The sequence below is a fragment of the Euwallacea similis genome, chromosome 9 (genome assembly GCF_039881205.1).
Source record: "Euwallacea similis isolate ESF13 chromosome 9, ESF131.1, whole genome shotgun sequence".
Classification (NCBI taxonomy): Eukaryota; Metazoa; Arthropoda; class Insecta; order Coleoptera; family Curculionidae; genus Euwallacea; species Euwallacea similis.
This window is the reverse complement of record NC_089617.1, coordinates 1244422-1267572: the sequence shown is the minus strand read 5'-3', so window position 1 is coordinate 1267572 and position 23151 is coordinate 1244422. Positions and strand designations below refer to the sequence as shown.

At 38.0% G+C, this 23151-nt stretch overlaps 3 protein-coding genes across 6 annotated transcripts in view; 2 read left to right on the top strand and 1 right to left on the bottom strand.

Annotated features, from left to right (window-relative positions):
* Positions 1-8197: 8197 nt before the first annotated feature.
* On the top strand, positions 8198-9383 carry LOC136411201 (uncharacterized). The gene is made up of 4 exons (XM_066393699.1): positions 8198-8427; positions 8496-8674; positions 9027-9134; positions 9189-9383. The coding sequence occupies exons 1-4, from the start codon at positions 8284-8286 to the stop codon at positions 9379-9381; spliced, it is 624 nt and encodes a 207-aa protein (XP_066249796.1). The 5' UTR covers positions 8198-8283; the 3' UTR covers positions 9382-9383.
* A 579-nt stretch (positions 9384-9962) lies between these two features.
* LOC136410888 (angiogenic factor with G patch and FHA domains 1) lies at positions 9963-13416 on the top strand. 2 transcript variants are annotated; one of them, XM_066393250.1, is made up of 8 exons: positions 9963-10324; positions 10381-10605; positions 10876-11064; positions 11788-11899; positions 11968-12375; positions 12578-12788; positions 12842-12944; positions 13079-13416. In XM_066393250.1, exons 1-8 carry the CDS (start codon positions 10052-10054, stop codon positions 13253-13255), a joined length of 1698 nt encoding a protein of 565 aa, XP_066249347.1. In that variant the 5' UTR covers positions 9963-10051; the 3' UTR covers positions 13256-13416. The 2 variants fall into 2 exon arrangements, with proteins under 2 accessions (XP_066249347.1, XP_066249348.1); XM_066393251.1 differs by lacking the exon at positions 11788-11899 and adding an exon at positions 11671-11752.
* Positions 13417-14842: 1426 nt separating this feature from the next.
* LOC136410760 (follistatin) overlaps positions 14843-23151 on the bottom strand; it is a 34613-nt gene continuing 26304 nt past the window's right edge. For 2 of the 3 annotated variants that reach the window (XM_066393069.1, XM_066393071.1), the window contains exons 3-7: positions 17080-17277; positions 16802-17026; positions 16518-16742; positions 15393-15628; positions 14843-15218 (exon numbers count right to left, since the gene is read on the bottom strand). In XM_066393069.1, coding sequence (XP_066249166.1) covers positions 15192-15218; positions 15393-15628; positions 16518-16742; positions 16802-17026; positions 17080-17277 — 911 coding nt within the window. In that variant the 3' untranslated portion in view covers positions 14843-15191. The remainder of the gene's footprint in view (positions 15219-15392; positions 15629-16517; positions 16743-16801; positions 17027-17079; positions 17278-23151) is intronic. The other variant, XM_066393072.1, reaches the window with a different exon arrangement.

Here is a 23151-nt window from a genome sequence, read left to right as displayed (position 1 = left end):
GATGTGGATCGTTTTGTAAAATTGCCCCGGTTAGATTATAATTAAAACCTATCTCGTTTTTAAAATCATCAAAGCCTCGTTTCGGGTGCAGTCGAGCTTGCCGTTCGGCCACCTTGGTGGCGCTGCTGATGGCTGCGCGATTACGGATTATTTGCTTTTAATGACCATTTGTTTGAGTCGTTATTAAGTCGACGATTAAAAAAGTACACAAATTAGGCTTTTTTGCTGCGATGATGTTCACGCGATTATATGTAAGTAATTAATACAGAGTAATCCAATTAAAAAGTAGAAAGAGATTTGATGTATCCTGAAAAGGCCTTCGCGTTCTCACGAACTAAACACCTTTGATTTTTACCTTGTTGCAAAATTTCAAAGAGACGCATTGACAATATTACGAATGGTAAGACCTTAATTTTAACTGAGTTTACTTGTAGTTATCCGAACTATCCTGATGGATATTACCTTATTTTATATCAAATTTTAGCAGTAAGAATTCAGAGCAATGTGTTATTTTCTTGACTTAGTTTCGCTTTGGCAGTTTTCATACTGCATCGGAGAGCTACAAAGGCAGAGAAATTCATACTCTTCAGCTGGAGTGGATAACTTCGGTGTAAACACAATTTATTTGACGACCGTAACAGGACACTGGTTTTTGAACGGTGAAGAGAAGATTAAACTGCTAATGACAATGGTTTTTGAATCAAGTTTAACCAAGCCAAGAGGCTTTTTCACAATGGAGTTCAAACGCAAAGTGAGGGAACTTCTACGTGCTACTTTCCTTGCTCAAGTAATACATCAATAATTAGTATGACAAGAACACGTCGAAGCGTTACTTGTGCCATACATCCTAAGCTAGCATCTTCAATGTCGACTCGTTGTTTACTTTAAACGTTCAGACGTTTTCTATTACGTACAGACCCTCAAACAGTGTATAGTGATAATGGAACAAATTTTCCTGAAGCCAAGAATTCTTTTTCACGATTAGATTGGCAAGGAATTACAAATGAAATTTCTTTACAACGTATAGCTTGGCATTTCAATCCTCCCATTGGAAAGAGTTGGGGAAGATTTTGAGAAAGGATGGTGGGCATCGTTAACAATAGAGGCCACAAAAGGAATAGAGCAAGTACTTCAAGTAGAAATGGAAAGAGACCGTCCGGTCCCACGAATTTCTACTTAATGGCTTCATTGGATATGTGTACACACACAATAGCTACACACACATCATACAGTGCATGTCTACTACTATACATATGCACATGCAGGCGTAGCCTGGAAAAGATGGAAGGGAAAAAGAGAGATAAATAAAAATTGGAAAGGGAATTGCCATGACAGGGCCTCCGCGTTTATTCGATTTAACCTCGTTTGATTTTTTTGCCTCTCTGATGTTATAATGCGTGTTTTTGGGGCACCTCTAATGGAAAACCAAACTAAACAAATGAAGCAAAAGTCTCGATTTTGGGGGAGAGTTAAAGCGGTTGGCGAGTTCTTTTATATGAACCAGATAAAATATGTGGTGTAAAACTGTCGGAAAACCATTAGCCTCGGTTCGTTTTGCTTTTGTTGTACGCGCAGTTGAATGCGGTGGCCACATAATGGGGATTCTTGTTATTGGGAAAAGTTGAAAAGAGCCGACACTGTTGCGTTTAGCAGCCGATCTTATGATGACGTCCCAGACAACTTAATTTGTAACCAAACACAAAACAGGACCATTTATCACCCGTTCGGCCAAAGCAATTTTCTCGCCAGGCAAACTAGGACACAGAAGTTGACCTAAGATTTTAATAAGTCCCTCGATAAATTTAGTTCGCTGTTAGGAAAGAATAAGGGCTACTCCCTGCTGACCTTTCACGCAAAACAATTCCGTGTTTCGTTTTTTAAATTAGAGGGTAGCCTCGAACCCTCGTCGGTAACCCTTAAATTTCACCGAAGGGAAATTGATATTGTTCCATCATTTTTCTTTAGTTCGTTCCCCTAATTCCCTTGAGAGTATGGAAAGGTTCATGCCGACTACCCAGTGTCGTCACATTTTGGTTTTCCTAGTTAGGCTTTCTTCTCTCAAATCACACGTTGACACTCCTTGTAAATGATGTTCAAAAGTTATTGCTACTCCCCAAATCCAAGGATATCTACACAGAACCTAATTTTGAACCTTTGATAAAAATATCGCTTCATCATAACTTGTTGAGAACTCATACTGACACTATAGATAGAATGACCGAACTCAACTCTGCTTAACAAACTTTTGATAATGTTCTGTAATTATACAATTATGTAACTTTCCAAAATCTTCTCTTAAATCCACTTCGCATATTTTTATAAGTTACTTTGAAAATGAAGAGATCTTTCTAATCTTAGGTCTTCCCTTCCATAAATTAACCTTTTTTTCGCAATGGATTTAGCTCACTGGGCGCGGAATTTTACTGCTGCTGCCACGTCCCGAGTTCTCTTCAAACATCCATCAAATTTGCAATTAATTCTAAATATTTGATGGAGTCTGAGATCGAAACAGGCGGCGTACGTCCCGGCCTTAGTTATTTCGGGACAGCAGGCGCTTAGCTATTTACGACGTGACACATGCTCCCTCGGGTTTGTTTGAATGGCACGTTGGGAAAATAAATAAATGAGAAGCCAAAAAGGGCAGCTTCCGAATAGTTGATGTTACTAGCTTCTGATTCACATTGGCAACTACTTAATTTTAACGCCAGCATTGCTTCAGAAAGAAATTGTCACTAAACAGCCTGTAGGCCTTCCAGACTTAGATGCAAGTAAGTTTTTCTTTAGCTGGTATTGAAGACTCCTAATTTATACTCACAACTAGTCAATTTGAATTAGAAATGTGAGAGAAACGAATTTGGTTTTCAATCCAGACTAAGCACCCAGTAATATTTTCTTTCTTGAAGCTTCTTCCGCATATTTCATTATATTGACAAGTTCCATGATAAGTTCAATACATCAAGTACTAATCAGAGGATTTGGGTGTTAAATCCTGCGAAGAAAAGGCCTTTGAAAGTGCCTTTCGGAGCGTCAAAATCGAGCAAATACGGTTTTACGGGCGACGCCTTTAATTTAGATAAATGGGACTGCTGTCGCGAAGTGTCTCTAAAAAGTGTTTACAGTTTCCCCGATTATATCCTAATTATTTTCCTCTGGCAACGGTCCCCGTTCTCTCTTCTTGTCGCAGAGTGGAACGGGACGTCATCGGCAATTACCAGTAACACAATACGCTCGAGTATTCCATTAACAATGACTGTGACGCGACGAAAATAGGACAAATTGGACCCCCATTCTCGTCATAAGAGGTTTTAACTATAAGCATTCGCGTTCGTATTTCTTACCATTGTTTGCCCTGAAGAGAAGTTTGCAACTAAAGTTCTGGAAAATATTAAGTAATAATGGAAAACTAACAAATCGGGTGGATAAATCTGGATGAGGAGAGATATGCACCCTTCCACCTGGTTTTACTTGATACTTTACCAGTGGAAACAGACTAGGAAAGCTAAGCTTAAACTTAACGATAAATTCCTATGACTTTCTATTTTGAATGTTTGTACTAAATCAGGAATTCAGACTGAATTCAGAAGGAATTGTCCAAGAGTTTTTTTTGCGGAAATTAAGATTCCCAGCTATATTCATTCTTATTCAGAATGGAATTTCGACGCCGAAAGTTTGTGAAAAACGAGATTTTTGTTCAAAATTCAAGAAGTGCCTACGCTACGATGCAGAGACGTGCCTATATACCAAAGCAACAAAATGAACCGCTAAAAGTGACTGTTTCCGAGGTCATAGGCGGAGATGAAGAGTCCAAACACTCAATTTAAAATATCTGTCAGGCCTAAACTGCACCGGCAAATATTTACCAATCTCATTACGACAGATTGTCAACTGGGGCCCCCAATTCCCTCTGGGACAACCGAATCATCTTGTACAAAAGAGCTAGGGACTCCCGAAGCTTATTCAATACCCCCATTATTCGGGCAAATCTCATTTCAAGACTGTCCCCTCGAATTCGTCCTTAAAATAAAATACAAACATGTTAATACCGGCGGATGTCGCAAAGTACGACATTCTTCGAAAGTACCTGACAATGGGTTTTAGGGGGTCGTCGCGCCATCTGTTCAGATTTAAGACATGGTAGCCCGGAGCTAATTTTGCTAAATTAAACACGGACAATCCGATAGGTCAGTCGCTCATGTGGAAAAGGGAGCTTCTTTTGAGGAATGACAAGGGCAACCTGAGGTTCGAATGCGGAATCGGAGGAGCTTTGTGTCAATTGTGAAATGTTTCCAGGTGTTTTGTCGATTTTTTACGAGTTTATAATGGAATTTATCCCTAATTGCCAACTTAACATAAAAGGCATAGTTTTAGCGATTTTAACCGTACCAAATTACTACAAATGACTGCTTAGAAGTAATTTACGTGTGGGCAACTGAAGGAAGAGCTTTACGCCCGCGGTTAAATTTTTAAGGGGTAATTCTTCTTGCCGCCCAAGGCATGTAAAATGTTTTTATCACCCTTTCTATACTTAGTTATCTGATTAAAAGCGGTTAAAAATTAACAAGCGTTATTATAACTTTACGGCTCGTAGCCAAGAGCCACGAGCGTTATTGTAATTTTACGATCAGTTGCCAAAAGCGACGGGCGTTTTTGTAACTTTACGACTCTTTGCCGTGAGCGAGCAAAAATTCATTGTTTCCGTCATTGAAACGAAGATGTACCCAAACAGTTTCAATCCATTTGTGCGTAAATATGATTTACACCAGTTGAATTCGGATGGAGTTATAAAGGTATAATCTTTAGCAACGGAAAAATAAAAGAAGGGAAACATTCGTTTTAGAATTTAATTTTCGGCAATACACACATTTCCACGGGAATTTTTGTAAATTTTGATGAAAATTTTAAAGAGCTTTTTGAAAGGTTTCTGCTGCTAAATTTTGCAGGAAGTTCGTGTTTATCTGCAAAAGACAGTTTAGGAATGTTTAGAAGAATTTTCGATATATTTTTGCATCCACAAGACGTACCAACCCACTTTAATTTCAACTGAAATTTTCGCAAATTTAGACTAAATTTTGTAAAAAAATGTTTTGGGGATTTTCTGCCAAAAAAATCGTATCCAGCTTTCGTACCTGCGACGGGAATTTTTAACGGCTTAGATAAAAATTCACCTTTTCCCAACAGACAAATTTCTGCATCGAAATGTCGTATTAAGTCTCTCTCACCTTGAACCAGAGTTCTCGTAATCTGGGAAGGATAAATTCGGAAATTCTCTGCCTCGAAATTTCCTGCTAAGTCCCTCTAATCTTCCTTTGATTTTCGTAAATTCTTTTTCAATCTAGAGGAATTTTTTTGAGAATTTTCTACCTCTTTATCACGTGCAAAACCTTACTCATAAATATGTGTACCGCTGATTGAGCGATAGCTGCTTATCCGTCAGGACAAATGAGTTTTTACCGTTGAAAAATACGTTTTCAAGTTCATGCAGTTTGCGCAGTTTGACTTATGCACTTGCTCAAATAGACTAAAACGAAAATATGTATTTCTACGTTCGGTCCAAATTTTCACAAATGACCAATATTTGACGCAACTCTCAAAAGAGCAAAACTTTCTATGAGGTACGAAGAATGTAGCTGCACCTGAAGTTGGTTTGATTAAAAAGTAAATGCGCTCAAGAACAAAAGACGGCCGCCGGCCGTTAGGTAACTCGGTTGTTTTTGACTGAAATTTTCCTTTGGAACTTTAACAACCTAACTTTTCCATCTCTGCTGGACAAACTGGCCACTTAGCAGGACATTTTATAGTCATGCAAGACGGTGCAAATCCGAAACCGAGACCCACTCAATGCCGGCGGAGAAACGAGGATGTCGGAAACATGATGACTGAATGACGAAGTAATGAATCTAAATAACCTAATTACCGTCTTAGCTCCGGAGTCGAGCCATCTTCACCCCTCTTAATGAATAGACGACGAAGGAGTTTCAATGAGCTGCCGGTCACGCCATCTATCTGCCTATCAAAAGCAGATGTCGACGGATAATTTCATAATGCTGATGAATGGCTTGTAGTACATTAAAACGTCTAATGGAGGAGGTTTTAGTATAGACAAAACTGCGAAATCGGCGTCAAATTTAGTGCAATAATGAGGGAAATAATGAACAAAGACTATACTAATACGATACTTTAATACTGCGTTCAAGAGATGGAGTTGCAGATGTAAACAGTCTATTTACATATGTGTATGTTTTAGTGCCATCTCTTAAGGTACATCGAAAACTTTCGTGTAAACTATTTTTTTCTGCGGGGGATTACAGATTCTCGTTTTTTACGTTTACGACAAAAGAAGTATCGTTAAATATAAGTACCATTCAATATTGTCAGCTGTAAGCCCTAAATATGGCTTTAAAATAGAAGTGTTCGTAAAAATGTATGTTGGAGGGATGCTATTGTCCCCGAAATGTTGTTTTTGTAGAAAAATATAGGCAAATTTCTATAGAGTAGTGTAAACAAGAGTTTTAGAACGGTAGTAAATTGGCCAATTTTATAAGTTCTAAGAAAACAAAACACATGTCTCTGAGACACTAGACTTCGTTATTTTTTTTTACCTATTTTCTGGTAGCACCTGTCGACGTAGACCAAAGAAAATTCCATAAATGAGTTCATATTTTAGCGAGTCATTGAGTTAAATAGATTCCATGATTCATATGTGACATTCACTGAAATTTCAACAATTTACCCAAAATTTTTTGAAGAAAAAATTGTTAACTTTTCTAACTTGAGTTGTCTTTCTAATATGGGCTAGTCTAGTGCGGGGATTTTTAGTTTAGACTAAATTTATACGATACATTTTGTAAATTATCAGATTCGAATTTGGCGTACCTTCGTGAATATTTTGCTGTTTTCTTACTAATCCTATTTTACCTCCTACAGAAGTATTTCTGTTTATTATCCACGTTTATGAACCCTCAGGTAGGCATAACGATTTACTTATAAAGCCATCTGCCATTTAGGAAAGCCTAATAGGCTTTTGCCTCTATGTAATTTGCTATTTCATTATAAAACCACCTGTTCATATTATTGGCAGATTAAAACTATCAATAATGTGTAAAGAACCGTTTTTGGTCGTTAATATGAACCATAATCTCAACTTGATGCGACTGTTCGCAAAGAAAATATAAAGGATATTTTAAAAAATGCTATGTTATGGTTTTATATAAGTACACTTTAAAACTGATGCCATTTCCTCAAAAAAATAAAAGAAATGTTAATAAAATCTAAGGAGTGAGTATTGAATTCACGAACCTTCTTAAAAAATAATATCTACAATAAAAGTAAAACAAATTGATGAAAAGGAAATTTACTTAATTTTCAAAAAATTAATTTCTCACACAGCTTCGTCTACTTAGCACCCTCTATTAATTTATAATGAAGCCGTGGTGATCCGTACAGAAATAATGAAGGTTGCAGTTTTACCTTACAATTTCATTGCCTATAAACAGATGTCGCCACAATAGTATCGGTTAGTAATAGTAATATTAGATATGGCTATATTTCTTCATATCCAAAAGAAACGGATTTAACTTGTTTTGATAATTTAAGAAACGTCGGTTAAATCGGAAAAAACACGAACATTTCTCATAGACCTTTGTTCAATATAAATCTTTTTACCAAAGTTATCATAAATTCGAATAAATAGCGGTTCTCGCAGTCAATTTCAGCTACTCTCCAACAGATGTCGTTCGGAGTAAGAAACAGTGTCTTGGAATATAATAGTGTCACGTTTTGGTGGGAACTAAAGATATTATCTAATAGATGTCGCCTAAGTGTGGAGTTTACTTTTAGCCACTCTAGAGTGTAGAGAAAGTGTTCTGCATAGATTGCGCCACCTTTGGACAACTAACAGAGTGTTTTCTCTGAAATGCAAAAAAGAAAAATTGATAAAATAAAAACGCAAACTTGCAAAACCAGAAAGTTGAATGAACGCAATCAGATTTTTTTCTCAGGCAAAAAATTCCAAATTAGTACATTTTTAACTTTTCTCCGTTCTTGAATTTTCACATCAATTACCATAATCGTGCTAATCTGCATGTGAACGAAGCAAAACTAAACCCATATTAAGTGACAAATAGTAAAAGTTGAACCAAATAATTGAAGGAAAAGCACCCAATCTATCTGTCTAATAACAATTGTCAACACGGAACCCCGCTCCACTAACCAGTTGAAATATATTGATTCTGCAGAACTAGTGCTACGGTTTCAATACATGTCCGTTAGGAAATTCAATGCACAATGTCAGAATTTGATCACAATAGAACAATTTTTCTCATAGTTTTATGTCTGGTGTTCAAGGGGAGTATTCGTAGTGGCGATGCTTTACAAGGAGAATATTGGAACTCCTATTTCCATTTCCCGTACGGGGGACCGTATATGGGGGTAAGTTAGAAAACGGACGAGAAGCTCCTAGAAAAATTTGGGAAGGTATTACTTTCCATGTCATGTAGATACTGACGGCTTTTGCAATACCATTGAAAGTCAATACACCGGGTGATGTGTTCTTGTCCGTCAATTTTGAGGCCTCCTACAGTCTACCGCAGAACCAGACCACATTTATGTTCCCACCAGTGATAGGAGAAACAGCCCGACAAATATTGTATAACTTATTCGAACAGAAATTGAAAAGGTGAGTGTTGAAGAGCATAAAAAAGTTAGATAATTAAATCAATATAGCCGGCATTAACAACGCATGTTTAAAGTTTGAAGCACCAAGTGCGACGAAAGTTTGTATGGGTGAGTCGCCATTCCACGTATAGGTACCCATGTGCGCTTTTTTAATAGAAATACCAAAAAATCTCAAGGTTCTACACGTATCTGCTTGTGGATATAAAACTTCCCTCAACTTTCTCACTGTGATCCTCCCAGGGACAGAACTGTCCTTTCTTTCTTCTCCTGAGACTTTCGATGAAGAAGTCTGTTTTACTCCCGAAATAAATCCAGTATCCCTGGAGCATATTCTGAAAAACACATTTTTTTAGTAACGGCTATCCAGGACGATCCTGCCTGCTCAGAACAATTTGTGAGGCAGCCAACTTATCTACAGCAGGAACAGGAATTCTGGGTGATATTGTGCATTTGGTTTTGACGTAGGTTCTACCGAATAAGTCATCCGTTGAGATAGCTTAATGCTTCCTTTGCAGACCGTCGTCGTCGTTAAATACAAATTTGACCCAGGAGTACCAGGAAGCCGAGAGACAAGCCAAAAAGAAGCACGGTTGCAAAAAATACAAGAAATCGTGCAAATTTAGTTTGCTCAAAGTTTTCACTTGGGTCGAGAACGTTTTAGCTGGAAATAGCGTGCCAAATGACAAATTACTTAATGGCAAAAAATAATTCCTGAATATTTCCATTAAAACTTCAATAAAAATCGCTCAAGTTCATTATTTTTGCTTCTCCTACGTCGCCGAAAAAGCGAACCGAAGGTTCGCTGGAAAGTTTTATGTTACCACCTAGATCAGATTCTGGACAATAATGGGTGCGTAATGGTTCTGATCTCTACTATTGGGAAACTTATCTACTGATGGTTCATGTAAAGAAATGGCATAGAAACCTCAAATAGTAAATCATGTTTGTAGCCTTACCAAATTTCGCGTATAGCAGGTCTATAGATACGCTTTGTACCACACCTTCTCCAGGTACCATCCTGTCGATGGTATATATAGTATATGTATACTTCACCTCTAGCTTCAGTGGCAAGGGTTTCCCATGAAGCATAGATTGCCTGGATCACGTGTTCATCTTCTTTCCGCTGTAAAGGACTCTGTCTCACTCTATCTTGTCGTTCATTGTAGTGTTTTCAAATTTAGTGCAGTAGTGTCATGAACCTATTGACCCTGGTTTTGAGATAGGACAGCTAGTTCGGGACATGTCAACTTTGTCACTTGCCATTTTTATTTAGTTAGTGATCCTCGACAAGGGTGTTTTAATTCGTATTTTCTCCTATTTTTGATAACTAGAAGAGTTCCAAACCCCCTTATAAAGTATCACTACACATTTATCCACCATGGATAGTAAAAGATCCAGAAATCGCCAATCTCGCTCTTCTGAAGGGAAGAAAAGGTCTCACCATCGAAGAAGGAAATCAAGTTCTCATTCCAGAGATGAGAGTCCCAGCGAAAAGAGCATGCTTAAGCATATAGAACTAGACTTAGACTTAAAAGAAAAGCTCAGTGACCTTCCTGAAGTGCTAAAGTTTATTGAAAGGCTACAAAAAATTATTGAAAAGCAGGTGAAAAAGGTTATTAAATGGAAGAACAAAGTGAAGCAGCTGCAGGAGGTAAGAATGAGCAGTAAAAGGTAAATTGGGCTATATATGCTGAATTTTTTATACAGAAAAAGAGCAAACATGTTTATACTCAAACTGATAGTGATGTTTTTGCCAAAGGCACAGTAGTAGGGAACAATAATTTATTGTCAGAAAGTGGGCTTGGTAATGAGAAGAGTTTAGTTGATGATATCAGGGAAGCTGCAGAGCAAGCTGTGCAAAATTCAGGTTTTGTGTATGACGAAGCCTCAGGACTGTATTATGATTCCAATAGTGGATATTACTATAACTCGGTAAGTAAATACAAGCTCCTGGGTAACAGCTAAGACTATGCAAAAAAGTACATACATACTATCATAGTACACATGGTGTTCTGTGTTTTGGTGATGGAAAAAACCAATAAAATAGCACTTTTTTAAACTATATATTTTATTGTTGCCCAATGGTTTGGAAGTGGGCACCAGCACTACTCTGTTATATGATCTTAAAATCTTGTATATTTATTACTTTGGTCATAAAAGCTTTTTTTGTTTTAATTCTGATTAAAATAAATTCATATATAGGAAACCAGGCTGTATTACGATAGTTCAAGTGGCATTTACTTCAGTTACAACCACACCACTCAGTGCTATGAATATAATTGCCAAGTAGACCCATCCTCAGTGCTTCTCAGAGGAGCAGAATTGGAAGATAAAGGCACATCCAGCAAATCGAAGAGAAAGCCTCATAAATATGAGAAGAAATCTCCAAAAGTAAGAAGGGAATATGTAGTGTTAGTTTTCAATTTTGATACTTGCTGATTTTAATATAACACAGAATTCTGTTACCTAATGGTTGTTTTCCATTTAATTTTAAAAACTCAAGTATAATAACCATTGTCACAACCCTTCTTTGCAGATCTAGGAGTTTCAAGGTTTTCCATGTATGGCCTGAGGCTAAAATCACATATGATATGTGCAGATAAAAACTTGCAAAATAGAATGACTGCTCTGAGTTTCAGTGCTCTTAACAACACTGGACCTGAGAAATTTTTTAAGTTCCACTGTCTGTCTAATGGCCAATTTTTCAATTCAAAATTAAAGTTTGCTTTAAATGAAAGTTGGTATCACTCATTAGGGTGATCAACTTATGGATTGTGTGTGACAATACACTAACAGTGCAGGCGCAATTGGCAAAGTGGTGCTATTTTTTGAAAATGTCAAATATTTTTGGATGAAAAAGATAACATGTTATTTACTTTGTGGGATGCCTTTTTTCACAAGTTTTATTATTGCTTAAAAACTGACTGTAACAGAATTCTGATCTTCCCTCATCGTCTTCCTATGATTTGTCAAAATTCACTATTTCTTTTTTTACAGGTAAACAGCTTCTACAATATGGAATCGCTTTCAAGTTATTTCAATAATATGAATATATCTAATCTACGCACTGTGGTCTCCGGTACGTATAGGAAGTAACGTTCATATTATTTGCAGGAGTGCAAGAAAAGACGGAAGTACGATGACCTCACTATGGATTTGGAGGAAGGAGAGTGCTCTGACGGAGCTTCGACGAACTGCGACGACGGGTCCTTGTCTGAGTCAAGTGGTACCGAAAATTTTACCCAAATCAATTGAAGAAGCTTCACTGACGCCACTATTTTATCTTATTGCCAGACCTCACCAAGCAGTGGCCTCCCTGCATGCGTATGATTGTGGAAACCACGGAAATCCCGACAATTAAACCAGGAACGTTGTCTATTATCACGTGCGATGGGGGCACCGTAGGACGAGAAGGAGCTGCGCACTCCATTTGCCTCCCTGATATCAACGTGAGCAAACATCACTTGAAAATCAGCTACGATTCCGATACTTCCAAGTACTTGGTGGTGGATCTCGGTTCGAGGAATGGGACAATGTTGAACGGCAAAAGAATTTCCAGTTCAAAGCAGGAAAGTGAACCTACGGAGGTTCCTCACGGGAGTAAACTTCAATTGGGGTCTACGATTTTACTGTGTCATATTCATGAAGGGACGCAGACTTGCGGACATTGTGAGCCTGGCTTGCTACTTGAGGAGGAAAAGGGTAAGGTAATAGGAAAATTTCAAGTAAGATAACGTCAGTTTCGAAGTTTTATGTTTTTATGAAACAAATCACCCACAAACGAGTGCACTCTGCGAGCCATTTTGTGGGTGGCGTTTCTGTCAATCTTCTCGATGTTTAACTCAAGCTTAAAACCTTAGCCACAGTTTTTTTTTGTAATCACTGGTTACCTATTTTCTTTTAGGCCCCCTAATTTTAGTGGGGAACAACCGCAAAAATCTGAACCAACAATTCAAAAGTGAACTCAAACGATTGAAAAAACAGCATGGTCTTGTAGGCTTAACGGATGATTCTGTTAAACTGGCTGAAGGTTACACGGATCGAGCAGAGCGCAGAAGAGTAGAGGTTGGCAGTCAAAACCCTTATGAAAAGACAGAATCTGCTTCTATAGAAGGGTAAGTTTGTTACTCAAAATATATTCTTTTAATTATTTTTTTATTATTCGCAGTTCAATTCCTTCGCAAAACAAAGGATTTAAGTTGCTAGCTAAAATGGGTTGGAAAGAGGGGCAGTCATTGGGAAAGGATGGAACTACGGGGGTTAAGGAACCGGTCAGTATTACAATTAAGAAATTTCGTTTATAATTTTTAATCGCTATCCGCGTTTTCTAATAGTAAATTAATTTTTTTGTAGTTTTTAATTATTGCGAAACATATATTTTTAAAAATTTTATTGCATATTTTAGATTAAAGTGACATCCAACGTTGGTACTGCAGGAATTGGCGCTGTCGGGAACGTTGCCTTACCTCAAATTTCGAGCAACAGTTCGAAGCAAAGTATATGGAAAAAGACGCAGGAGCGATTTGAAAAACTGTCCAATAAAAATGTTAATATTTTCAGTGATGAAGAGTTTGATAGTTGATGAATCCTTTAGTTGTTAATAAATAATATTTAATTGCATTTATCATATTTTTTGTAGGTATATAAATGTACATATTTAGTAGTTGATTTTGATTCTTAATTTCCAATTTAACTGGAAATTTGTTGTGTTTTTATGGAATTAAAATTTTGTTTTTCATCGCAGTGATTGTATATTTATTACGTGGTAATGCTGGTTAATTTTGCTTCTGCTTTCCATCGAAAAAATAACATTTGTCGTGACGGTTTTCGAAGTGACAATTTCCCAAAAACAAAAAAGTATCTACCGTTACCTATTAATTTTTAACTTTAAATTTTAATTCATTTTGATCGCTCTTGTCTTCTATGGGAAAAGATTTTTTCCTTTATGGAAGACTTTATTGCATTATGTGTCCTAAAAGTCTGTATAATAGATACCACATTTTTTTTCTTGCAGGACTGTGTTCCATGGCCAAAGAGCGAAGCTTTCTCTGCCTATCGTATGTAAGTATCAACAAAAAAAAGTCAGGGGCGTAATACTCCTTTTTTAAAATTCATTTTTATAGATGAAAAAAAGTCTACATTTATTTCTAATAATTGTAAATGCACATATAGCATGCCTCTGTATTCTATGATAAAGATGTGAAATTCTAGCTATAGAGGTAATGGTGTAATTAGATTTTAGCAAGAAAATTTGTTTTGATTTACAGTGAATATAATTAACCTACAGTAACCTCTTACACTGTTATTAATTGAAGAAGGATTCTTTGATTTTTATCGAAAACACTTGCTCATGACACCCTTTTTTAACCGTAAACTTATTAAAATCATTTTTAGAGTCAAATATACCTATAAACATATTTTTTGCGAGTAGAAGTCAGATATTATTTACGTCACAATGCACGCCATCTGCATGTTTCCAACGATCTTAATTGCAGTGCTCCTATAGTCCAGACCCTTTTCACCTTAATAGATGACAATTCTTCAACTAAGATGAAAAAGGCCCGGACTAACAATCAAAAGAGAAAGACCAAATGAATAAAAAATTATATTTGATATTAACATTTCGTCTATAACGTTTTTAGCCTAAACTAGAAAATTTAATATAAAACAAATGCTTTATATTTTATTACCATATTTGTATTCTAAGATTTGTGAATTCTTTCTAAGCCGTTTCTCCCTAGTCTCACCGTCCTCTTCATCTTCCTCTCTATTTTGGGCATATCTTCCGACCAATACTTCATCTCGTTCAAATGAAGAGTGGGCGATTTCCAAAAAACCAAATAAAACACTCGGAATAGTGTCACCGGATATTCTATAAATATCTTCCTAAGGTAACGCCGCATTGAACACAGATAACGATCATCCGATGTTGTTAATGACGTTGCAAAATTATCTCTACGAAATCCTGCTTAATGTTGACTTCTACGTCTCGCAATAGTTAATGAAGGTCTACAGCTGTAATAATGTGTCGGATTTACGGGAAATTCGGGTTAAAGATCAGCCATTGTATGCAAGTTAAATACTTACCAATAAATACATTTTGCAATATACCGGGTGTCTGATTAAAAAATTGTTCTATTCGGCCTTTGTGTAAAAGCAAATTCAGTAATTTTTCTTTAGAAATCTTTAATTTCCTATTTAACATTTAGCTAGTAATTAGTTACAAACTTCACTGGAAAATCTACACAGTTACGTTGCCGATTACCTATAAGTACCTACAACTTTGAATATCCCTATTTCCTACCTACATTTGGTACTGTTATAAATTATTAATCGCTATACGTTAAATAATATAAATTAATTTAATAATACATTCATTACGCCTAGCTAATAAGTAAAAATTGCCTAGGGGTTATTGACATGGAATTACTACTAGTTAGTCTATGCGTCGCGTGTCCACATGTGACATCTTTGGTTTGAAAGGTCGTTTAGAGATGCGGAGGGATTATGAAGTTCATTCAAGGCCAAAGCTCTTTTGCATTAATCTGAAATGTAACAGATCTTCTGTTAAGTTTTGACAGTAATTAGCTATTATTCAATGCCTAGAACGGAGACCGTTTCGCTGTCAAATAGAGCGACAGTTCTTTTGTCAACTTCACACTTCTACTATTGGAATTTACAGCCAAGTGTAATATGTCATTATATTAATCGATACTCACCATACATTTGCCTGAGTGTTTGGTGTCGATGACGTAGCCCTTCGCGCACGCGTCCTTCATCATGTGACACCAAGTTTGGTAGGTATTGTTGTTGGTCCCGCATACCGGTCCGTGTAAATACTTGGGCCGGCAGGCTGCAGAGCACACAACGCAGCGCGGTCTTCCTCCCGCTTCCAGGTCCACCAGACATTGTTCCATGTGATCTTTACATTGAATGTTCTGGCAGGTGACGTTGTCTGAAATGTAATTATTCTTCACAGATAAGGTTGAAAAAACGATGTAAAGTCGTGTACGGGCCGAAAATTGGAAATCTGGCCCCAGCTTGACACAAAGTAAACCCGGTTATGATTGCTTTATGAGAACTATTCCGCAGGACTAAATAGTTATCGATGGCGGATAGGACAAGAAAAAAGCTTACTAGGATCTAGAACCGGGAGATATTCTTCGGGACGAGAAATCGACCTCGGGGACTACTTTCAAGGTTTCAATTAGGCAATTGCTCTATTTAACGGAAAGGGTTTCTTGAAAGTTGTCTCCACAACTTTCACGGGCCTAAACAAGTAGCCTTAAGGGTCTTCAATAATAACGAATAAAATATTATATGAGTGATTGTTTATGCGCGTTTTAACTCAGTTTAACCCATGTTGCAAAATTCACATCTGCCGATTAAACATGCGATTAAAAATGACGGGAATTTAGTTTTTTCCTCCGCTTTTCTCCTTTTATACTGCAACAATGGCGGAAGGTCTAGCTCTACCAGAACGAAACCCATTAGTTTTAACGTGCGCAATCCTTTAATACTATCAACAAAGTAATGCAAAATATGACTTTAAAATATGTATATCCCCTGCCCGCAAAATGGAAACTTGTCTAGTCTAGACATACTGGAGTTTAATTTTATGCACATCTATCAGGCTATATGGGATTAGAAGTGGCTTTCAGTCTTTGCCCGCTCCACGATGTCTGAAAAGAGGATTTCGAATATTAACATACAAAAAGGTTTTTTAATTAAGGCTTTGTCGTTTGTGTCTCTACCAGCTTTCAGCTTTCCACGATAAATATTATATTCCCAATATATATGAGTGTGCAAAGTGTTCTTTTTCACACTAGCTAAAATAAATTTACCTTTGCATGGCCCTTTGTACGCAATGGGAATGGCTTTTCCAGCAAGACAAGCCACGTCTCGAAGATGGCAAGCGCTTTTATAGGTCAACCCATCAGACCCGCAGACTTGCCGCTGATTGGACACTAGTGGGCACTTCTTCTTGGAGCAGTGGATGCAGTGGGGGGTAAGGTTTTGGTCTAAAAGACATGTTTTGCTGTCCGGACAGCTGATTTTATCACAGGAACCTGTTATGCCCAAGAAATATACTTAGCAGCTATCACCAACGAAATTGTGAATAACTTACTTTGGCAAACACCATAATAAGCAACTGACAGACTTTTCTGCTTCTGTTTGCAGGATTTCTTCCGCATTCTGCACCAATTTCTATAGGTCCTCCCATCAGTGCCGCACACGGGCCCTTTGGGCTTCCTTTTTCCATCTTTGCAGGTGGAAGAGCACACACATTTTGGAATCCCTTTTCTCATAACGCAGCCTTTTCCAGTTTCACATTTGACGTTTGTACAGGATTCTGTGGAGATTTTCTTGCAGGATGAGGTACGGGAGCTTATAGGAGAAACTTACCTTTGCACTGTAGACACTTAACACCTCCGCCCAGCATTCTCCAGAAGAAGAGGGTGCTAGGGTCGAATTCATCGGGGGACCAGGCCGTGGATATGGAGGTGCTGCTGGAACAACAGTCTTCTTTCGAGATTCTTTCGTAGAGGAGTTCAGTGCAGCGTCCGTTGTTTTTCCTCACCATGGTGGACCAGCAAGTGCCAGCTGAAAATAGAGCAAAATTTGACTAAATGTAGCAATGAAATGTCAGTTCATAAGAGAGGCCATGAAGGAATTCGAAAATTGTACCAAAATCCCCTGTTCAGGGGGAAGGGAGTAAATGGTTACCATATGGGCAAAATTTATTACGTTATGCTGTTTTGTCAAGGGTGCTCTTTACAGAGCTAATAAGAGCAATCTTGATGGAACGAAACAATCTCGGAATGCTGAGCTGTGCAACGAACCCAGGTCTAGAGCCAATCATCCAGAAATTGGACGAATGGAAACGTTCCGACTGTTCCTGCATTAAGTTCTTTAAGAGGATCTTTGAGGGAAATAAAATTAGAACTTGGTGATACCAATGATCGATCCTTCAAGGTTCATTGAAAAAGCTGTAAAATTGTTTTTTTTTCAAATCCTCTAAGAAGATTGAAGAATACATTCCAAGGGAAGAAAGGTTTATTTCAAGAGTGAGGACTTGGTTTCACTTGGACAAAACGAGTACAAAAGGTATAGTAGCTATTCCAAAAATGCATCTGCATGTAAATCAATATTCATTAGTCCCTCTTAAAAGACTTTATTTTGAGTAATTTTTTAAAGAGGCGAATAAATCACAATACGATCGAAGGCGGATTAAGCGATAAACAAACATACGCCAGACAGACGTTAACAGTATTTAAGACATTCATTCGTCCGCATTATAATTCAATGCAAAAAGAAAACACACTGCCATTTACGGAGGATGCCCCCTGTATTGGTTCCGTTACGTTGATTTATTGATTGCGCTTTCGCCGAACTGGCAAGAACCGGCTAAAAATAGCCTGTCTGGAACCATAGAGGTGTTGATTGCATGTAGGCAGGAACACCTTAGAAACCTCCAGATCGAAAAAATTGCACGAAACAGGTCCTTCCAGGAAGTGTTGAGATCCGCCATTGCATAACCGACAGACATTAAGTGCGCTTAAGTACCAGCAAAGTTGGGCGACCTTGGTGTACACCTGGCTCATATTAAATTATTTACATTAGGTGACAATGCGGATTATGTAAATTACGATGCAATTACTAATGTTTGCGCAAATAATGCTAATTTTGATTAATCATTTTTTTGCTTTTACCACTACACTGATTGTCTTAATTAAGACGATCGCCGTTGAATAATAAGAAACCAGACAGATGTTTATATGTGTGGTACTATAAGGGATAATCAAAGGTCCCAAAACATCACCGTCACCCAAAGGAGTGGCGTCAAAATTTCGCGACTCACCAGCCATAAAAGACTTGGTTGGCATATAAGTTGGATAATAAAATTCGTGACATATGCCGCATTTTAAAATGAGCGAATCTGGGGGCTAATAAAAAATTTTAGCACGCGAACACTGGGAGAGTTGAACGATGGGCGAGGAAGGTAGTCCGAATGCGACATTGTCCATCTTGCGGGCAACATGTAATACGTCTCGGAATCGCCGATGGACGCGCTTAAATTTGTAATTTTATGCTCAAAACAACGATATAAATTACGGCCGATATTGCAGTTCTAAATTTAGACTTGACGCGACATTGCCCATAGAGGTATAAAGAGGTTTTTGGACCTGATGTTCGATCATTTTTGATGATCGTCAGCTTGACTCCAGATCTTATGTCCATCGGTAAAGTTTGATACGTGCGTATTCGACTCCATTACAACTAACAATTGCTAGTAACGTAATCATTTGGCGTAGAATAAAGCTTTGTTGATGAGGATAAAATCTGGAGTGCAAGCTGGCCACCTAATTTATGTCACATTCAAATGTCATACAGTGGAAAAGCATAGAAAGTTATAGGAAGTAAAACATCTTCTGGAATCGCTTACACTGGTTTGAGCAAGAAGAACCTCTACCTCATCCAAATCTCCTCTAAAGAGTGAAATTGTGTATCCTGCATTCTCTCTTTGGTTGGAAAAAAGGCTATGAGGAAGGCCGAGGGCGTTGTGAGGAAAATATCGGGTTTCTCTAGACAGAGGAGTAATCTGGACAAGGGGATGGGGAGTCGGTTGGTGAGAGGGGCGCTTTTATATAGGGCAGAAATCGGAGTGTGTTAGAGGGTCTCTAGAGGAAGTTGCAGCCCTTTACCTTCAAAAAATTTTATGATTTGTAAAAAACAATTTATGGTATGCATCGCGAGAATTTTACTGCAAATGAGGGTGTCTCTCTCATCTAGTCCTGCCGCAATCTCTTCATGGAGAACTATCTGCTCCGAAACTCCTTGACGCATAGATCTATTTACGTCCCTACAATATTCTATACGCAACAAACACGATCTTAGAATTTGCAAATGTTGATTTGTGATGTGCTTGCGCACACCATCACAAAGTAGTGCTTTTATGGTCCTTTTTCCCACATTATACATTTCGTTGTATTAGTATTTCGGATGGCAGACGCGATTTGCTTACAAACAGACACAAATTTCGCCTGGCCACTCCTAACCATTCAAAACCTGCATATTCACTGCACAATCTGCTACTTGAAGTTTCAACGGAAGCTTATCGTGCAGATCAATGAGATTTCTTGACAAATGTACTATGAAAATTATGAATCATTATACGTTGCGAATGTAATAGAATCTCATACGTGCGTAGCTTGAATAATGCGGCACAGAGGCGTAGAAGGATTTTCCCCACATCAGCTAGATTTCTGGGAAGAACATTTTTCGAAGATTGAAAAAGTGACATAATGTGGTTGAGACACCTAACGGCCGTTATCGAGAAGAGACAGAAATTCCGTTAAGTAGACAGGTACGAAAAAAAAGTACGCCTGGTAACAGCTAATGAATCTGAGGTTACAAATCGCCAGTCATCAATCATACATTAAAATAAGTATTATGGTTTATTGTTTAGCATTGCCAGCAGTTGCTTAAAACCGGCCTTGCCAAATAAACGATTTAAAATCTAATCATCGTCCAAGAATCTTAACCGTCTAGACACTCCATTTTCTATTGTGGGTTGAATCCCGTTCAGGAAAAAAACGTGCATCTGAATGCATTATTAAATAATAATAATTGTTTTCTTGTAAACCGGATACCATTACCCAGAAATTTGCTCCCAACTTGGTGCAAACTTTTGTACTCAGGACTTCCTCTGGGAATTTTGCCATGTATGGAATTCTACCGCCCAGGCCATGCATTGAATTTTACAACCCTCCAATAATGGCTAATAAACGCTAAAATTTACAGCTTTTTTGGCTAAGAGACAGCGGCGTACAGGGATCCTGCTTCATGTAAGAAAGCGACTGGAGCAAGGATAAACTCCAGGATTAGTGACTCCAGAAATAAACTTCTTATGCCAATAAATTTCAGTGTACAAGATCCTCTGACAATAGCGAATAGACCCCATAACTGCAAGTTTTTCAGCGAAGAAACCCTGGCGCAGAGGGATCATGCTTGGTTCATCTAAGAAAGAGACTGGGGTAACCATAAATTCTAAAATTAATAACTGTACAATCTTTCTACGCCAATGTACTACTCAACTGTTACAACTGGCAACTTGATCGAGGAACTGGCAGTGGCGTAGAAGGTCCTCATTTCACGCGATGAGAACGCAACTTTGATACATACTGCAGGCCAAAATAAGATGTGAAATGTATAACAGCTGAATTAAACAACCTACGCCAATGATTCTAATTGTGTGCATAATCCTCTGATAATTGTGAATAAACGTTGAAAACTACAACTTGATTGGACAAAAGGCTATGGTGCAGAGAGACCTTGATCATAAAACGAGATACCAACTGCAAAAATGCTGCTAACAAAGACAAACTCTGGAATTTATTACAGTCAGAATAAACCTTCTATGTCAATGAAAATTGTTAAGACAATCTGTATAATATTGTAAATAATCGCTAAAATATGGAATTGATCAGTAAACAGACAGAGGCGTAGAAAAATCCAGTTTTACGAAATGAGGAAAAACTTGAAATATGCTAAAAACAGAGAAAGATTCCAGAATTTGTGGCAGCGAAAATACACTTTCCACCTCAATGAATATCGATCTCCACCATCTTTTAACAGCTTTGAATATATGCTTAAGGTCGCAGCTCGGATAAGAGACAGCTGAGTAAAGAGGGCCCTGTTTCATGACTTGAGTATAACGTGAGAGAGTAATCTAAAAAGACGTTGAAACAAAGACAAATTTTGGAATTTTCTAAGGAAAAAATTGATCTTGTACACCAATGAATCTCCTGGGGGTAAACTTTTTATAATTATGAACAAATTAGAAAATTCGCAACTTTGACGGTTGCGAGACAATGACGTAGGAGACCCCCTTTGGACAAGAATTCTTTGGAATTTCCAAACCACCACAGATACTCAAAAGGGATGAACGGCTGCTTTGAAATAAGACTGACATTATTACACCCTTCTTCCGAACAAGCCCAGCTTCAAACACATTCTGAAAACTCTTCTGTACCATTTAAACCCCATAACCCCCTCCCAACCAACAACATCCTGCCGAAACTATAAACAACCCACCTGCCCGTTAAAGGCGTCCTAATGCGAGATTCGGCCGCTGTTATGAGTTTTTGCACTTTAATGTTGATAAAGTCTAGACGTCGTTGAGTGCATCAAGGCTGCTGGCTGATTTTTAATATCGCCTTAGAACCCAGTGCAGTGCGAAAAGGAAAAAAGAAAGAGTCTTGGTTTCAACCCTTGCGTCCTCCTATCCGTTCAAATTGAGATAGTGAAAGATTAGATGATTAATTTGCGTCTAACATCCGTCATTAATGGTGATTGTATCATACTGCGATAGGTTTGTAAGTTCTTCAGGATCACCACAGATGGGTTCACCACCCAGGATCACCTTCGCTGTGGGTGAGATATTGCAACAATGGTAAATCACCACATCGTCACCAGTCGATGGCGACAGACGGCAGACAAACTGTCGCCTGGTGCTGGCTGGCTCGAAGATAAGCGTAAATGATCACGACTTTGGTTTAGCCACGGTAGTTCAGAGGCGGCCTTGCAGGACTTTTAGGCCCTATTGGAAAAACACATTTTGAAGGGGATGCTAGTCATCCGCAAGGGAGGTATGATCAATTGGATGAGCGAGAAGGCCAAGACGCCAAGTCAGAGTATAGAGAATTCGGTTGGTTCGGACTAGCGTTCTTGCAGAAAATATGTGAGAAAATACTGGGAGTAGCTTTAATGAAGAAGGTGAAAGGAGTAAAGGAGATACAAGGAAAAAGTATTACAAAACTCTTAGTGGAAAAATTATTGTGACAGGGTCACCAAAGCTGGAAAATAAACTTGGATATAGCTAGGTTTCATAATGTCCCGAATCTATATGTCAGCTTAAAAGAAGAGGCAGTAAGGCGTTGTCTTGAAATACCAAACCAAGAAGAACCAAAGGAGGATTCAAAAGGTGTTCTCGTTATTTTAAACTATGAAAGTCTGATCATATTCAAGAACAGGGGGGGGGGGGGGGGAGACCCATGTGCAATTTAATAAAGGGGGAGAGGAGAGTTCTTTTTACTGCCAGAAACATTCCAGCAGAGTACTCAGGTTTCCAAAATCCAAAATTCCAACGAGATGTCGCCCAGAGATATGTGAACTTTTCTGAACAGTTCTAAGAATAAAACGCTGGAAATAGCCATTCAGATGCATTGAGATTCTATTCCAGATTTCAGAATCAATGCGTAAAAGGGAGCAACCTTCGTTGAACCTTTGTCTTCAATTCCTGAATTCTAGAAGATTTACTTTTAAACATTCTGCTTTAAACATGTAACATTTTCGCCCGAAATCATGCAGAAGTGACACATCATCGTGGTAAATCAGCCTACAATACAAAGAAGTGAACGTCATTGTGATGTCACTCCCAGAGAATTGTTGACTGGCCAGAATGAAATATATGGA